This window comes from Raphanus sativus, chromosome 2 (genome assembly GCF_000801105.2).
Source record: "Raphanus sativus cultivar WK10039 chromosome 2, ASM80110v3, whole genome shotgun sequence".
Classification (NCBI taxonomy): Eukaryota; Viridiplantae; Streptophyta; class Magnoliopsida; order Brassicales; family Brassicaceae; genus Raphanus; species Raphanus sativus.
In genome coordinates this window covers 24,802,438-24,820,745 of record NC_079512.1, presented here as the reverse complement: position 1 = coordinate 24,820,745, position 18,308 = coordinate 24,802,438, and the positions used below count along the sequence as shown (strand labels likewise).

At 32.8% G+C, this 18,308-nt stretch overlaps 4 protein-coding genes across 5 annotated transcripts; 3 read left to right on the top strand and 1 right to left on the bottom strand.

Moving 5' to 3' along the window:
* Nucleotides 1-2,489: 2,489 nt before the first annotated feature.
* Nucleotides 2,490-3,751, top strand: LOC108838673 (F-box/kelch-repeat protein At5g51250-like). Its single transcript, XM_056993165.1, has one exon. The coding sequence runs from the start codon at nucleotides 2,659-2,661 to the stop codon at nucleotides 3,649-3,651; it is 993 nt and encodes a 330-aa protein (XP_056849145.1). The 5' UTR covers nucleotides 2,490-2,658; the 3' UTR covers nucleotides 3,652-3,751.
* Nucleotides 3,752-5,475: 1,724 nt separating this feature from the next.
* LOC130507920 (uncharacterized) lies at nucleotides 5,476-7,145 on the bottom strand. Of its 2 annotated transcripts, none has more exons than XM_057002726.1 (2): nucleotides 6,080-7,145; nucleotides 5,476-5,792 (listed from the first exon to the last, which is right to left on the bottom strand). In XM_057002726.1, the coding sequence occupies exons 1-2, from the start codon at nucleotides 6,895-6,897 to the stop codon at nucleotides 5,774-5,776; spliced, it is 837 nt and encodes a 278-aa protein (XP_056858706.1). In that variant the 5' UTR covers nucleotides 6,898-7,145; the 3' UTR covers nucleotides 5,476-5,773. The 2 variants fall into 2 exon arrangements, with proteins under 2 accessions (XP_056858706.1, XP_056858705.1); XM_057002725.1 differs by having other exon boundaries at nucleotides 6,084-7,145.
* A 1,525-nt stretch (nucleotides 7,146-8,670) lies between these two features.
* On the top strand, nucleotides 8,671-11,276 carry LOC108839701 (laccase-10). The gene is made up of 6 exons (XM_018612481.2): nucleotides 8,671-8,819; nucleotides 8,942-9,093; nucleotides 9,190-9,434; nucleotides 9,521-9,649; nucleotides 9,815-10,744; nucleotides 10,964-11,276. Exons 1-6 carry the CDS (start codon nucleotides 8,730-8,732, stop codon nucleotides 11,092-11,094), a joined length of 1,677 nt encoding a protein of 558 aa, XP_018467983.2. The 5' UTR covers nucleotides 8,671-8,729; the 3' UTR covers nucleotides 11,095-11,276.
* A 4,054-nt stretch (nucleotides 11,277-15,330) lies between these two features.
* On the top strand, nucleotides 15,331-16,918 carry LOC108829086 (transcription factor DIVARICATA). The gene is made up of 2 exons (XM_018602746.2): nucleotides 15,331-15,992; nucleotides 16,381-16,918. Exons 1-2 carry the CDS (start codon nucleotides 15,529-15,531, stop codon nucleotides 16,718-16,720), a joined length of 804 nt encoding a protein of 267 aa, XP_018458248.2. The 5' UTR covers nucleotides 15,331-15,528; the 3' UTR covers nucleotides 16,721-16,918.
* Nucleotides 16,919-18,308: the final 1,390 nt, after the last annotated feature.

Here is an 18,308-nt window from a genome sequence, read left to right as displayed (position 1 = left end):
AACATGTCTAGAGCCGGCAGGCACTGTTTATTTACCAACGACTAATTTGTACAAAACAATACCGAGAATAGTATCTCCAAGCTTTCCAGGTTCCAGTTGTATTCTTGTTTGCTGGTTTCTTGTGAAGAATGTCAAGTGTTCCATTTTGTAGTATACTCAGATCCATATCTCCCAGCCTGTGCGACTAGCAAACAAGATAGATATTAAAAACCGGGTCTGTATAACAATTATAAGGAGATTCAAAGGACAACAACACGCAACGATGTAAAATCTAGAGACATATTGCCATGAAATCTACTATACCAAAAGAAGATGACGTGTTTGCCAAGCTAAATCTCCTGCTAAGCAGGCATAGCGTTATGTCCTTCGACTTATTTACAACACACATGAACTCTATTTATATGAGAGGATCGAATGCGAACATCTAGAATGCGGATATCAACATTTGTGGTCTCCGTTTGAATATTTCAAGCTAAGTAAGAGACAGACTATATGTTGTTGTGACAACACAAGAAAATTTTATATACGGAGGGCACATATTATCGGAGAGTTGTCGGAATCCATTACGCTTGGACTTGAGTATTGAATCTCGCTTTGTGTTATGCTACTTTATTCTGTTCGTTTGTCTATATATATATATATATATATATATATATACTAGGAGTTTTCCTGTGCCATACGCAGAATTAATAATTTTAAAATATAATACTTTATTTTATTTTAAAATATATAATTTATATTTTAATATTACGATTTACATATTTTACTTTCGACAGTTTAAAAAAAATCATAAACTTATTCTTGTTGATTTAATTATTTCAATTTGACTTTATTAAATTTTAATAAAGTTAACTTACATTTTATAAAATATTTTAAGTATATTATATTATATTTAATAGTTACTTATTTTAAATATATATCTTATTATCTAGTTTTAAATATATGCATATATATAATATAAATTGTAATAATTTTGATTTTTTTTTGTCTTGGTTAAAATATGTTAAACTTAGAAATCTATTTATTAATTAACCTGATGAAAATATGTCTTGGTTAAAATTAATTTTGGTAATATATATATTTTGAATCTTATTTGGTTTGTTTTCATTATGTGATATATATATATATATTATTTTAATAGTGATATTTGAGTTATTAATAAATTTAATAGTTTTATCAAATAAGTATTTATGTGGAAATTTATATTAATGATGATATATTAGTTATTAGTCATTACTATATTTAAAAAATTTATCAAAAAATATAAATTTTTATAAAGAAATTATACATTTCAAAAATAGTTTGACGCCATGTCATTTTTTTCTAAGAGTCATATCATCTATTTTTCGTGTCATGTTATCTTTGTTTAGTAAAAATGAATGTGGTGACGACACATGTCAAAATCATTTATCAAATATAAATATATAGTTTAGGGGATATATAGAGAATAGTAAAATCCTAGTTAGAAGAGCAGCCGTCGGTCTTCTCTCTCTTGCTCTGGTGGTTGGTGGTTCTCACCGCCACCGAGAGCGGCTAAGACTCCGAAGAAAGAGGCTCTCAAAGCTTTTTACCGTCGGCTTTCTGTCTCCGGGAAGAGATGGTTCCTTTAACATCTCTATCACCGGCTTTATATCTCTAGGAAGGATAGTTTTTCTAGCATCTCGATCACCGGAACTTATGTTTTTGTGTGGTGAATTAGTATTAGTTTGAAGTCGTGGGAATACTGCTATTGTTTGATTCTTGCTGTTTCAGTCACTTCGTCGCATCCTAAGTTAGCTTTTTGGGTTCGTTTTTTGTGATTTATGTTCGATGTGGAGGTATCTACTAGACCTTATCTTGGACCTTTGTGGTTTTGGGCGATGGTTTCTAGACGAAGCAGTTAACTTGACCTTCGGTTTTTCTCTTGCGAGGAGGTGGACAGTCTTTATTCTGTAGGTCACTTGGCTGCCTTGCGAGTGTCCGCGTGTAAGAGCTGGTGGTCTTCTTTTGACGTTTTTCCAAGTAGCGTTTCAAGGTCTTTTGTCCTTGTATCTTAGTTTTAGTGGTGGTTTCTGGTCATGCAAGTTTCACATGGATAACAGCTGCTGGAGTTGGTGTAGTTTGACCTCTCGATTGTTTCTGATGTTGCTGGTTCTATTATGGCTTGGTGATATTCCCTTTAGGGTTGAGACTGCTCAAGACATTTGTTCTTTAGGTCAGCTCTATTGATATCGAATTCTTCTGGAAAGGTGGAAGGAATAGACTTGTGGACATATATGGGTTTTAGGCTCTGTTTATGTCTTTATTTTATTTTGTTTGGTTTATGTTCTTTGTTTTTAATTTCTTATCGACTGTATCTCAACTTTCTTCAAGTTAAAAAAAAAATAGAGAATAGTAAAATTAGTAGATTGCTTTTAATGGGCTTTTTCATATCTATATTAATATATATAAAAAAAATAGTTTGTAACCTAGTTGTCTTGTTCTTCTATCTAAACTGGAGAAGAGATGGAGAGGACAACGACTAGGAGTACTAAGAAGCCAACTCCAAAAACATTCGATGATGTGCTATCTGAATCTTCTTTATCGTCACTTCCCTATGATTTGCTAGTGATGATCGTGGCACGCGTTCCATTATTGTAGCATCGGACTCTGTCACTAGTCTCCAAGAGCTTTCGATCTATGGTGGCTTCACCTGAGCTTTACAAGGTCAGGTCACTCCTGGGCCTCAAGGAGATTTTTCTTTATGTGTGCTTGAAGTTCGAGTTAGGTTCTTCATATAAGTGGTACTGGTACACCCTCTCCTCCAAGAGTAGCTGCGGCGGGTATGTTTTGGGTAGAGTCCTAATGGTGCCCGATGCTGATTCTCCTTGCATGGTGGGTTCGCGTTGTTCAGATCTTGTGGCTGTTGGTTCTGATATCTACAACATTGGCACCCGTCGACCGTGGTATTCTGGGGTCTCGATTCTTGATTGCAAGTCTCACACGTGGCGCAAAGCTCCACCCATGCCAGTGGACCTAGATAAACTTTTTGCAAGGGTCGTTGATGACGATGGAAAGATATATGTGCTAGGGAGACGCTATCTTCATGATTCGTGTAAGATTTCGTTCCTGGCATTCAACACAGACACGCAAACTTGGGATCTCCCTTGCCACCGTGGAGTGGATTCCAACGAAATGCCTCGTATTGTTGATATTGAGGGAAAGCTCCACGCGGTAACTGTCTTTGACGGGATGTTTGCTTTCAATTCAAAGCAAGGTAGATGGGACCTGGTTGAACAATATCCAAGGATGACTGATATTATGTGCTCAGAATCCTACTGCGAGATAGATAATGTTCTCTACTCTGTTTTTTATCACGGAGCTCTGAGATGGTACGACACCGACAAGAAAAGGTGGAGAAGTTTGAAGGGTTTGGTAGGGCTGCCTGAGTTTCCTACTCCTGGTCATGGCTCTTTTGTTAAATTGACGGGTTATGGTGGTGGTGGAAAGATGATGGTTTTCTGGAATAGAAATTTAATTACTCGCTTGTCTCACATGGATACCATATATTGTGCCGAGATAGCGCTTGAAAGACGCAATGGTGATTGTTGGGGGAAACTTGAGTGGTGTGGTGGTGTGCTTTCAGTCCCTTTAGGAACCGAGTTCGTTAAGGTTCTTGCTGTAACGCTTTGATGTTGGATGGATGAATGTGTCTTGAATTTATTTTGCTATTTTTTCTTTTCAAATTCCAATGTAGACAATTTTTAGTTAAGTTTCTTATTATACTCTTTATATGATCCTGTGATCTGAAAGAAGATTTTCCTAAAAGTATATACAAACTCTCACTTTATCTTGAGATGTATGACTGTTTTAAGCGGGCCAATATCCATCAAATGGGCTAGGTTTACGATTGTTTGCGACCCTGTCAACAAAAGATCACATATACTTCCCAATAATTTACCCAAAAAAAAGAGAGGTTATGATGGTTTTACTTACGGTCATATGCAGGAAAACAGTTTCTAAGCAGTGGCGATGCTGCTTAGAAACTTGGTCTTGCAGTTTCTAAAACTTGTCTAAAACAGTTTCTTGCAGTGGCGATTGTCTCAAGCATGCAGTTTTTAAAACTTGGTCTTGCGTTTAGCTAGCTGCGGCACCATCTGTTCATAATACGCAGCAGATATATATACTATTTTCTACAATCAAGTTATGAAAAATCGTATTTTTATTGCTTACTTATGCATGCTTTACTATTTATTTACTGCTTTATATATATATCAGAAAATGGTTAATGTAGTTAAATCAAATTAGTTTGACAAAAACGTTATATATCATATCATTTGATTGGTTTAATATCTAACCACATTATGATCAACCAACCATTTACAAACAATTAAAAAATTATCGATCATAAATATTATACTTTAGAAATCGAACAAACACCTGAACAAACGCATTTTTGTACAATTCAGTATTGTGTTACTAAGAATTTTATGTCTATTTTCTCTATTAAAAGAGAAGTACAATTTTATCTACCATTAAAAAGTTTTACTAGGTCCATTTATTAATTATATAATATAACATTACATTATAATCAATATGAATATTAATAATAATCAATTTTATTTTTATCTATAAACTTGAATTTTATTTTTAGTTATAACAAAATCTGTTGAGAAAATATCTAACAAAATCCTATTAAACCTTTCAAATATTTTTATTAAATAATGCATTAATTAATTTCGTAATAAAGTAATTTAATACCAGTATAAATTTATATTAATTAAATTTTATTATAAACCAAAAAATAAAAATATTTTTATTTTTATAAATTTATAATTATATTCTATATTATATTAAAATAGAAGTATTATATAAATTAAATAAATTATTTTAAATTACTAAACTAACCTATGTATTTTTTAAAATAATTTTATTTAAATAAATTATTTTCTACCATTAAAGCGGGTTCAAATTTGTTAACAATGTCATATTTTTATACAAATAAATTTATTAACATATGTTAACATTTTATTTCTACATCTATATATTTTTAAAAACCATATATTGAAGAATTTGTTTTATTTGATTATTTCAAATTATGAAAACTCGAAAGTATAATAAAAACAAATACAAAAAGGTAAAATGTATAAAATCTCCATATTCATAAATTAATAAGACTAAAGAGTTATACAATATATAATATTAACTATTAAGATATAAATCATATATTTAAAGTTTTATGATAATATTAAAGTTAAACATTTATAAAAAGAAAAATATACCCGCACATTCAGTTTTTACTAAAACAAACACCTGTCGAGCTTTATTACTACTTATTCTGTGTCTAGATTCATAAAATTTTGACATGAGCGATTACAAACTCGTCACGGACTCGAGCGTAACAGAATTATTTAGTGCACATACTGTTTTTTTTTTCACTTATTAGTTTTTACATTTACTTCTTAGTTCTTCAAAAAAATTGTAAAGCTACATGGATTGCTTAGATAATTGAGAAAAATCTCTTTGGTGCATCCTTTTTTTTTTTGAAACACAACTTCCATTAAAACTTCAAACATTCGAACTACAAATAAAGAGGGAATTTAACCAAACTCCAACAAAGACTAACACAAAAACATACAACATAAAAGTAGAGAAACCTCTAAGATAGAATGACAGCGAACTCGAAGCAATGCTCGAGTGCGTCGAAACAAGTATCACGACAGCGCCGGAGACTTGAGATTTAGTCACTTTGAATCGTGACGTTAAGATCCAATCCGCACCTCGGAATATCATCGAGACAATATCCGTTGCATCTTCAGGCCCCAAACGGACCGCTACACAAGATGACAAAATGGTTATGGATAAAGATACACAACTCCATTTAGTGTTTGGAGGGGAAACATTTCTCAAAGATGAGAGGAGTGGTAATATGGTTCGCTTCTCCAAGAAAAAGGATGCTAGAGATGATGAAAATGAAAAAGAGCCTGATGAATCCACCAGTAAATGAACATCAATTAAATTCTTCGTACAAGAGAAATGAAGCATTGAGTGCAAATCAGTTTCGGTAAAAATAAAGGTGAATCCACCGAATACTTTTAGCGGGTTACTCAAGAAGACTAACCCACCCCACTTTGAAATGGGCTGTGAAACAAGTAGCAGGAGATGGGGGCATGTGAGCCATGTTGGGTTTGCCAAGTCCAAATAGGATTTGATGAAGCCCATCTCGTGTTTGGACTGGGTCGGTCTCCGTCGGACAGAGAAGGACTCAGAGTCTGAGGAGACGAGACAGCCGAGAGTGGACGAGGCGGCGGATGAGTCCGGTAGAGGTTCACCCTTCAAATACGGTGTGATATGGATAACGAGCAGCGGAAGGGTACATATAACACGGGGAGAATCCTCACCGAGATATATCCGACCACCAGAATCGTAGGTGAGCTTGACGGCGGCAGATATGGAGTAGGAGCGGTGTGAATACAAGCTTTCAAATCGACAAAGAACCAGATCTATAACCCGTGTTAGGTGTGGAATCCCACGAACATCGGTGTTAAAAAAGCATAAATCTAAAGCATCGGGGATGGAGGGAACGGGAAGTGGCTGCGGTGGGATGAGATGGGATTTCCGGTGCAGATCTATGGTTAGCGAGCTGTTTCTATCAGATCTCAAGCAAGGTGGAGGAGAGACGCAGCGGTAGGGAACAAAGTGAACAGCGGTGCCGTTTGAAGAAGCCCTCCAGGAATCCCCAGAGAAGCGGACAACGGGAGTTACAGCGGCCAAAGAAGCAATAAACACAGTAGAAACGGAAAGATAGACAACCGGCGGAGGGTCGGGAGGGACTGGAGGGGGAGGAGGTTCCACCGGAAAAGCTACATCGAGGTCCGGATCTGGTGGCTCTGAGGGCGGTGGGGAAGCAGAAACTGAGACAGCAAATAGAGACTCCATGGAAACAAAGAGATCGAAGAGGACTTCACGCGGTGTGGGTGGTGACGGCGGAGGACGAGCCCACAACTTTCAGGAGGAGAAGGAGCTGCACGAGGGAGAGATCTTCATGGCGGAGGAAGCTTCAGATGCGGCCGTCATGGCGGAGGAAGCTTCAGATGCGGCTGTCTTGGACTCCGTGTCTGAGAGAAAACCCTAGAGATATAAGAGTTTTAGTGGAAGTACGTAATTTCTTTTTTATTGGTGCATCCAGTATGTGATTTTCTTTAGTTTATCTATCAAGTATAGTTTACCTCTACATTTGGTCCTAGCTGTCAGTCTGTGACTAATAAAGACAATAAATATAATTTGTTTAATAAATTCTATAAATTAATATTCGATAAATTAAAAAACATCATAAACTAATAAATTTCACCAGTTTCAAAATGAACTAGTATAAAATTGACACAATTCAGTAAGATGATAAAATAATAATTTATATAAATATAAACAATAGATTATGTGTTTTGTTCTTTATTCATAGTAAAAGTATATCTATAATTTTTCTTAATATTTTTAAATATATTGATATTATTTTTCATTTTACACTTCAGATGTATTTACATTTACGGTACATATTTTCTACAAACCAAATAATCAAATAATAATAACATAAATTTATATCTGTAAAATTTAATCAATATATATACCATAAAATCAAGTTCTTTTACATAAAACATACTTAATATAGATATAAATCTAAAAATAACCAATCTATAAATTAATAAATCTATAAATCTAAAAATATTGTTTCTTGTTTACCAAAAGTATTTTTGGGCCTTAAATATTGTTAAGTGGTTCATATAGACTCCATACAGACAAAATTGATTTAACTATTTATAAAATCCAGTTTCCCCAATGGTTATTTAATCATTTGACTGAAATCAACACCCCAAATATCTCATATTAAGATAGCAAATTCATATGCAAAACTTTAGCCCAAATATAAGATAATTCGAAAGAAAAAAAAAACCGTCGCACTCAAATACAGGTTGACTACTTTTAAATTCCGGACCAAACGAATTAGTTCGGTTATTGCTTCCCAACAAATATAATCATTTCTGTCAGATGTTATCCTCCGATATGATTTCTTGAAAGCTATTTCTCAACCATCTTCTTACTATTTCTAGGAAAAATAAAGGCTAATTACCTTCAATATCTAATTACATTTGTTACACTGCACGTTTGTCAATACATGCCATATGATCCTATATATATGATTTGTTTTTGTAGATCATGATAGTTATCAGTATCACTTGGAAAACCTATCGTATTCAGTTTATAAAATGTTCACATGTAATTTTACATAAACCCCTTGAGGTATTCATTTTTATTGGAGTCTTGGCTTATATATATACGAGTACAGAAAATGATAGAAATTGTTGCTTTTATTTCATTAACTAAGAAAAACATTGATGATGTGTTTTCATGGTGTAATAGTCGACACTATTTCTATAAATTTACTTTCTTCATTTCTTAAAAAGATAATGATATTGTACGTAAAAAGACATCATCACTGAATAATCATTTTTCAGAACCAATGGAAAACAAGGCATCGATAAGAAAACATGAAAAGAATCCAACCTACGCTTAGGTTCCAACCCACAAAGAGAAACATATACTTTCCCTCTAAGCTTTCGAGCTTTACCAAACTGACAAAGCACAAGAACCCAACATCTGCATCTTTATAAGCCAACGATGTCATGAATCATAATTTCAAATCACAAAAGAAAGAGAGAAAGTAGAGAAATCAACACAGCATCAGCAACTTTACTAAACTTTGAAGATAACTAAAAATGGAATTTCCAATACGGATTTTGGTGCTCTTTGCATTGCTGGCCTTTCCAGCATGTGTCCACGGTGCAATCCGCAAGTACACGTTTAATGTAAGTCCGCATCAGCGTTATCATAACACATGATTTCATATATAATGGTCTCGTCAAAAATAGAATTTCATACATTTTGGGATTAAATAGAAGTACTTAAACGTAACTATTTAAACTTTCAGGTGGTAACGAAGCAAATGACGCGGCTTTGCTCAACGAAACAGATAGTTACCGTTAACGGTAAGTTTCCAGGACCCACAATCTATGCTAATGAAGACGACACAGTTCTCGTTAACGTCGTCAACAACGTCAAGTATAATGTCTCTATCCATTGGTGAGAACCAAACCTGATCATTTGAAACTATCAAATTAATTACCTGCCACTTCCAAACTCTCCAAGTTGGACCTAAATATTATATCTTTTTCGCAGGCATGGAATAAGACAATTACGAACCGGTTGGGCCGATGGACCAGCCTACATAACCCAATGCCCCATTAAACCAGGTCACAGCTACGTGTATAACTTCACGGTCACAGGGCAACGTGGAACACTCTGGTGGCACGCACATGTTCTCTGGCTCCGAGCTACGGTTCATGGTGCCATCGTGATTCTGCCAAAACCGGGTCTACCTTACCCGTTCCCTAAACCACACAGAGAAGAAGTCATCGTACTAGGTATTAAATCGAGATAGATACTTATGGAATGCTTTAAATTTGTTATTTGATTAGTAGTTTGGAACTCCCTGTTTATCTTTCTGTAGGTGAGTGGTGGAAATCCGACACCGAAAATGTTATTAATGAAGCATTAAAATCCGGTTTAGCACCTAATGTCTCAGATGCTCATGTCATTAACGGCCATTCAGGTCTCGTCCCAAACTGCCCTTCGCAAGGTAGTTAATCCGGTCTCCAACAATTTGAATTTATGAATTTTTACATCAACTGAAACATCCTTAATTAATTTATTCATAATTTCAAACAAACAAAAATTATGTATAACAGACTATAAATTAATATATAATTATTTTATTATATTGTTAACTTTTTTTTTGTTTTAGGTAATTTTAAATTGGTGGTAGAGAGCGGAAAAACATACATGCTACGACTAATAAACGCAGCACTGAACGAAGAGCTGTTCTTCAAGATCGCTGGTCACCGCTTCACCATTGTGGAAGTTGACGCCGTCTACGTCAAAACCTTCACCACTGATACAATCCTAATCGCACCCGGCCAAACCACCACCGCCTTAGTCTCGGCTGCCCGTCCCTCAGGCAAATACCTAATTGCCGCCGCTCCATTCCAAGACTCGACCGTCGTGGCTGTGGACAATCGTACAGCCACTGCTACAGTACATTACTCCGGCACACTCTCGGCCACACCTACCAAAACCACTTCACCACCTCCTCAGAATGCCACTTTCGTTGCCAACTCGTTTGTTAATTCTCTACGCAGTCTTAATTCAGTCATATATCCAGCTAAAGTTCCAACCAGTGTAGATCATGATCTCTTATTCACCGTCGGATTAGGAATCAACCGTTGTCACAGTTGTAAAGCCGGGAATTTGACACGAGTAGTCGCTACGATAAACAACATTACATTCAAAATGCCTAAAACAGCTCTGCTTCAAGCGCATTACTTCAACCTAACTGGAATCTACACAACCGATTTTCCAGCTAAACCGCACCATGTTTTTGATTATACCGGGAAACCACCTTCGAATCTTGCAACCATGAAAGCCACAAAGCTTTACAAGCTTCCGTACAATTCAACTGTGCAAGTTATTTTACAGGATACTGGAAATGTGGCACCGGAGAACCATCCAATTCATCTTCATGGATTTAATTTCTTTGTAGTTGGTATTGGATCTGGTAATTATAACTCCAAAAAAGATTCCAAGAAATTTAATCTTGTTGATCCTGTGGAGAGGAATACGGTTGGAGTACCTTCTGGTGGTTGGGCGGCCATCAGATTTCGAGCGGATAATCCTGGTATATATATCATCTAACCAAATATATAAGTTATAACTAATCCAATTTAGAACCAAAGTTAAGAGAAAGTTATATATTTGATTTAGTTTTTGTTAATTTAATAGAAAACAGAACTACAAGCTAATTAGAGCCTTAATATCACATAAATGTACAACAACATATAGAGGTTATAATTAATAACTGTGGGGGGGTTTTGTACTAATATTTATGTGGTTGCAGGTGTTTGGTTTATGCATTGCCATTTAGAGGTGCACACAACATGGGGACTTAAGATGGCTTTTCTGGTGGAGAATGGTAAAGGCCCCAACCAATCAATTCTTCCTCCTCCAAGCGATCTTCCCAAATGTTGACAACTCCAAAATTAATCAATCAAGTCTTTTTTTTTTATCAAACATCAATTAAGTCTTTTCTTGATATATTTCAATTAGATATTTGTGTGCAAACAGTCACACTGCAGTAATTGTATGCTTGTGTTACGCTTTAATGAAATGATGAAAAAGCACACCCGTTTTCAACTCACCAATATTTTATAACCAACAAAATGGTGAAACTTTATCTATATAGATTATCCCAAATATTGAGCATGTAGTTTCGAACGTGTATAACTCAATCAGAATTTAATAAGAATGTCTTCTCTTATTAATCTTTCAATGTTTAGAAAATCACTCAAAACTAAAGCTCACACAACTCTTATAAAATACCAAACTTTGACATCTCTATTTATAAAACACAAAAGTTCTAATCACTCTAAACATATGATATTTAGATAATTTCTAAGACCATCTTCAATGTATTTTGCTATTTTCACCTCTAAAATAAGGAAACTCTACAATAGAGGTGAGATATGCTCCAATGTATTCATGTAAAATAGTAATATCTAAAATATAGAGTAAAAAATAGAAAAATGCTATTTTTTCCTAAATAGAGAAATGCTATTTTTTCCTCTATAGAGGAATGCTATTTTTTCCTCTATAAATAGAGGAAAAAATAAAGATCTCTATAATAGAGGAAAAAATAGAGGTGGGTTGGAGTAATTTCACCTCTAAATGCTATTATAGAAGTGAAAATAGTAATGAGTTGGAGATGCTCTAAGTATCTAAAACTTTTCTCTTTCCTTAATCCATATCTCAGTATAAAATAGATAATTTTTTTCTTAAATTATTTCAAGTTTATCGAACATAGCAAACTGTCAGTAACACATACTGAAGATCCACGCACACGAACTTTTGTGAAGTTTGTCTGAAGTTTATTTTTTTAACTTCAACTAATTGCATTAAATAATGATCGAGTTTACATCTATATATTATTAAAATAGAAGTACACTTTGAAAATACCCCTAAGTTTTTGAAGTTAATTACATTAGAATACCACTGAAGCAATAAATTAATTTTCCTTAGTTATAATTGTTTTCTGATTTGTAAATACATTTTTCTTAATTATAATTGTCTTTATTGAACCTATATTTAAGTATACTGGTTTTTCCTATATTTAAGTATACTTGTCTTTATTGAACATATATTTAAGTATACTTATCTTTTCCTAATTTAAATAATAGATTTAAGCATTTAATGTATTTTCTTAATTTAAATAATAGATTTTTCTTAATCAAATATTTACGAAAATAGATTTCCCAATATACTTCGTTTTAACATGTTAAATATTTTTAATATTTATTGGTATAAATAATAAAATAAATATCACACATCATAATCAATTTATATAATATATAAATAAAATATAAAATAATTTATTCATATATTATTAGTATAATGGTTTCATAATATAAATATAATAAGTTATAATGTTGGATTTGTGTATATGATACATTGTGATATAATAGACGATCAAAATCACAAAATATAATTATTCAACGTAATAAATAAAGTTGTTATGTTTTAAAATGTTTTATTAATAATTATGTAATACATTTTAATTTATATATATATATATATATATATATATATATATTATATCATTAGTACAAATAAAAATTTAAAATGAAAGCAAATATTTATACGGTCACGGGTCAAACTCTAGAAATAAACAACAACATTGCTAAATTATTTTTCTTTACAAATTATTTTGATAGAAATATTGTTCCAAATATGGTTTATATATTTTATGTATTTATAAATTTATTTTATTGGGATGCTAAGATTTTGAAATTGGAAAAAAATATGACCCACCTCTATATTATTTTTATTAAGAAAATTAAATTATGTATCAAAATATTTTATTAAGCTTTTAATTTTAAGTTTTATTATTACTGCAAAAATTAATTTTCAATCGGAATTTATGTGCAAATATTACAAATTCATCATTTAATATAAACACAAAATTTAAAAACAGAAAATAAATACCCGCCCGGTCGGACGGGTGAATGTCTAGTAATCGTTATGTAACATATATAGATGTTATGAATCTTGGAACATAAAAATAGGATCCACACACACGAAGTTTTATCATTCATAAACCAGAACACAATATTACACCATAGATTATCTTTAACATCTACCTGCAGGATTGACGATCTAATTTTAATATTTTATAAAACAATTGGATGATAAGAAAAGGCTGGATTTAGTAGAAAACAATAATGTTTTCCCGGGGCCCTTTTTACAGTGTGCTAAATATTTCGGACTTTCACCGAAAGTTAAAACGGTGTCTAGTTATGATTCGATAAAATTAATAATAAAAATATTTTTTGCTGAATTTTATTAAGTAGGTGCAATGTCAATTTCCAATAGTAGAAACGTGAAAGAGAAAACAAAATACTCCGGCTGAACGAAATAAAATAATTAAAGCCAAGCAAGAGTAATAAATTTGACAGAAAATGTTTTTTTACTAATTATAGTAAGCGAATCTTGCTAAATGTAGATCCAAGAAGAAGTCACTCTGTCCAACAGAAAATTGTGTCGCTAAAAATCAGCAGATGACACTTGCATTTTACGCTTCAAATTTTGTGTATTGTTCAATGAATGTGACAACTTCAATTTTGCGGTATTCCTTTGTTGGTCCCTACCATGATTTTTAAATATTATAAAATAAGTTAATATGAAATTCAGCTGTTAAATTAATGGGATATAAAACAAAATTTGAATGTGAGATATATGTGATACATCATACATGTGAAAGTGATATAGACACAAGTATCCGTTGATGTTTTCCGATTCACCTTATCAGTCTATTAGGTGTGTTCGTGTTATTCACATCCATTTTTAACTATGCTTTTCGATAAGGAAAAGAAAAGATATGATGGGTTTGGAAAACAAAATGACTGTGGCCTGTTGGTAGTTATAAATAATTGGTAGCGACGCTTTATATACTTTTACCGATTAAAATTATAGTTTTTTTGAAGATGTTAAAATTATATAGTTGGCTAGAGGTGGAGTTTGATACCGTCCATATGAGGTGGTGAGACATTAATATATATTAACTTTACGATATGAAAACAACCAACACATATATGTTTCACGATATCCCTTATATTATGAACAATTACACAACAATAAATATGTTCCGCGTTTCGTTTCTTACACAACAATATCCTTGGCTACTTGCCACCCACAGCTATGTTCCGCGTTTCGTTTTTCTTTTAAATTTATTTTGAGTTATGTTCACCACCTGACTCATTTGTACGACGGTTCTATAGATTATGTTGTCTTAAAAATCAAAGAATACCCTCGTTTGATATGCATCTTTTCATTCGGTACGTAGAAGAGTTCGAACATTGACAATGGCAAAAACAAGAACCCCATATGAGATTATATGGTCCAGTTAATTAACTAACGTTTTCTTGTGAAAAAAAAATAGTTGTTTTTCATTTAAATATATAGACTCCATGGTAACATACTTCAGCTAACATTAAAAATGCTGTGTTTTCTACGAACACTGCACAACTTAATAAATTCCTTAGATTAAATATGTTATAGATATAATATTCCGACTTGTTGTATACTTGTATTTGTTTAACTTTTGTGTGTGTTAGGCTGTTAGGTTATGTAATGAGTATGTGCATTAAAATTATATATTGAATAGGTTATTTCGTGTTGACAACAACAAAAATGCGCTCTTATTTAAGTATATGTTAGATTAAACAACGAATTAAGAACCGGCCAAACCATTGAACAGTCGTTTTCTGGTCTTTTTCATTTGATTGGTTACACTTCCTTTGTCATAAAACACAAACTATGAAATCATATATCGACACGTTCGTTTGGTTTAGTCTAATCCCACATCTATTTTGTATAATAACACTAAAAATATAAATGCTATTGTCAAATAAGATAACCCATAGTAAGCGAATTTATCTGGCCTTTAGTACAAAGTAAAAAAGAAGAAGAAGAACAGCATATATAATTTCACGAAGGAGTTGTCATATACTTATTGGCAGAGATAGATTACAACTGAGATAATAAACTATTAATGATTGACATACGGGAAAAAATATCTCTGGTTAAATCGAAATATCTAAACTTTTTTTTAACAATGCAGTGTACTCCCTATTGATCATCACGTGAACTATAGAAAAAGAAAATAATTAAAAAGCAAAGTTCACTTTTGTTTTCTCGTTTGTAAAGACATCCACTTTATGCTCTGTTTCATTTTCTCTTTTGTAATAATTTCGTAAAGAAAATCCTTTTTAAAAAAAGTAGCTTCTTTTTTTCTCCTTCACTGGAGACTCCAGAACAGTCAATCAAAAAGCCATTGATTCTCTTCTTCTCTCTCACTATTGTTTTGTGTTCTTCAAGATTTTCTTTCAAAAAAGAAGAGCACACCTAGCTATGTCGTCGACAAACGGAGGTGGTTTCAAGTGTTTTTCACCGGAGAATACAAACTGGATTTTTCAAGAAGTCAAAGATGTCACGTGGACGGTGGAGGAAAATAAACGTTTCGAGAAAGCCCTCGCCTTTATCGACGACAAAGAAGACGTAGAGAGCTGGTCGAAGATCGCCGCTTTGATCCCGGGGAAAACCGTATATGACGTCATTAAACGATACAAGAAACTGCTGGATGACGTCAGTGACATCGAGGCCGGACTTGTCCCCGATCCTCGCTACGGCTACGACGCCTCCTCAGAGACCACATGTGATTACTTCTTTGGGCTAGAGAACTCCTCTTGCGGTTACGGTTACGATTATGTCGTGGGAGGAAAGAGAAGTACGCCGGCGATGACTGATGGTTTCAGGGCTCCGATACCAGAGAAAGAACGGAAGAAAGGAGTTCCATGGACCGAGGAAGAACACCGGTTAGTTACAAAACATTATGAACTAATTATCTATCGCTTAACTTATTCCGACAATTCTAAAAGGGGAATATAGCACATATTATGTTTTTTTCTTAAATTACTACTAACATTTATTCAGAAAATACCATGAACCTTTTAGATTTTAGTAAATAGTTTTTGATCTAACCCTTGTATCCTCTATATATATATAGTTTTCCTTTAAAATAACTACCTTAGATTTTTAGCTATAATTCCTTGCTTTAAATGAAGTTTACTAGTATTTATTTAACAAAGCCACCGACGATTGGTACTAGGTGTAACAATTCATCACTAGTTTAGTTGAATATCTAAATATTTACTTCGAATTTTTTATCGGTTAATTAAATATATTATGGATTTTTCTTTACAGACGATTTCTAATGGGTCTGAAGAAATATGGAAAAGGAGATTGGCGAAACATTGCAAGAAACTTTGTGACAACTCGAACGCCGACGCAAGTTGCTTCGCACGCTCAAAAATATTTCATTCGACAGCTCACGGATTGTAAAGACAAACGGCGGTCAAGCATTCACGACATCACAACCGTTAACGTCCCCGAGGGAAACGCACCAACAACCACCACACCCGCCGCTGCAACAGTCTCTCTTACTCCAGCCAATCCTTTTGACGTTTTCCTTCCAAAGCCTCATCACAGTTTCGCGTTTTCGCCTGCGTCTAGTTATCATAACACGTTTCCGCAGTGGAGTTAAAAATCATATATAAATCTAGAGTTTGCCTCATATATTGTTATATATGTTTTCTACGCCTATCCAATTATTCATGCAGGATTTTGTAAATATTTGTAAAGAACTTTTAAAGTTTGTGTGATCATGCAAATATAGGTTTTGATTGATTGTAATTTCCAGTTAAGCAAGTTTATATTATAAAATGTATGTGGCTTATCCGTACACTAATTTTATTTATATGTATTATAATGTTATTACCGTTGACTTAAATGTCAACTATTGATGTAAGTTGCTTTCTTCCCGACAACTTAGGATTAGCAAGAATCAGCATCTAATTCATTTTCACTGTATGAAGTTTAATAATATGGCGAAGTATCTGATTATATACTTCTTTTCCTACAATATACTTTTTTACTTAATATTCTTCCTATGACACCGCTGATCGCTCAATAGGAGAATTACATTCCATTTCCGTGTTCCATAAACCTCCAATTATTGTCAGATGACTTTGTTTGGATTTCTTACTTTTTGCATATAATTATAAATTCGATATACCTTATAGTCAGTCAGTACCAGTCTAACATTTTACAATAATCAAATTTTATAAATTTACCTTTTAATAAATTTTACCTAAAATTGTGAACATTAATATAGAGTAACTAGAAATCGAATCACATAAACTGTTTATAAAAACACTAAATACATAATTCTTATATTTTTCCTGCAAAATCATTCCTTAAACTATTATAGTCAAATCTCTAATTATAACTAGGGCTGGGCATTTTATCCGTTAAATTTGATTCGATTCGTTATCCGTTGCTATTCGATTCGAAAATTCCGAATATCCGTAAGCTTTCGAAGCAAAGCAAATACTAAAATTCAATATCCGTCAAAATCGAAGCAAATCACAAATATTAAAATTTTGGGAAGCGAATATCCGATCCGATCCGTCAATATATAAATACATGTATATTTTGATTATATTTAAAGTTTTAAATGTATAAAATTATATAATTATTATTCTAATATATTATTTGATAGATTCTATTCATATTATTACTTATATAAAAGTATTACATAAAAGGAAGAGAAAATATTTACGATAATTATAATTTTTTTTTAAGTTTTGTGTTATTATAATTTTAACTAAGTTTAAAAATTTACAAAATATGAAGATTCATTGCTTTTTTTAATTTTTATCTTTTATATCATGCAAAAAATATATTTTACAAAACAAATTTGTATCAAATTTTTAAGATTATTTGTATTAATCAAAACAAATGAGAGATCCGTAAGTATCCGCGAATATCCGCAAATATCTATTTATTTTCCGGATATCCGTTTTTCCGAATATCCGTATTTTTCCGAAGCAAAGCAAATCGAAAAATCAGATATCCGTAACATTCGAAGCAAATCACAAATACCTTCAAAAACCCGAATATCCGATCCGTGCCCAGGCCTAATTATAACATCCTCAATTGATAACAAAACCAGTCCAATTAATCTCTTGTATGATTTTTTTAATATTAGAACCTTCTTTTACCTTGGTAATCCATATTAGAATATTCGACAGTACATGTTAAGCAGTTTATGTATGTTAGAAAATAATATT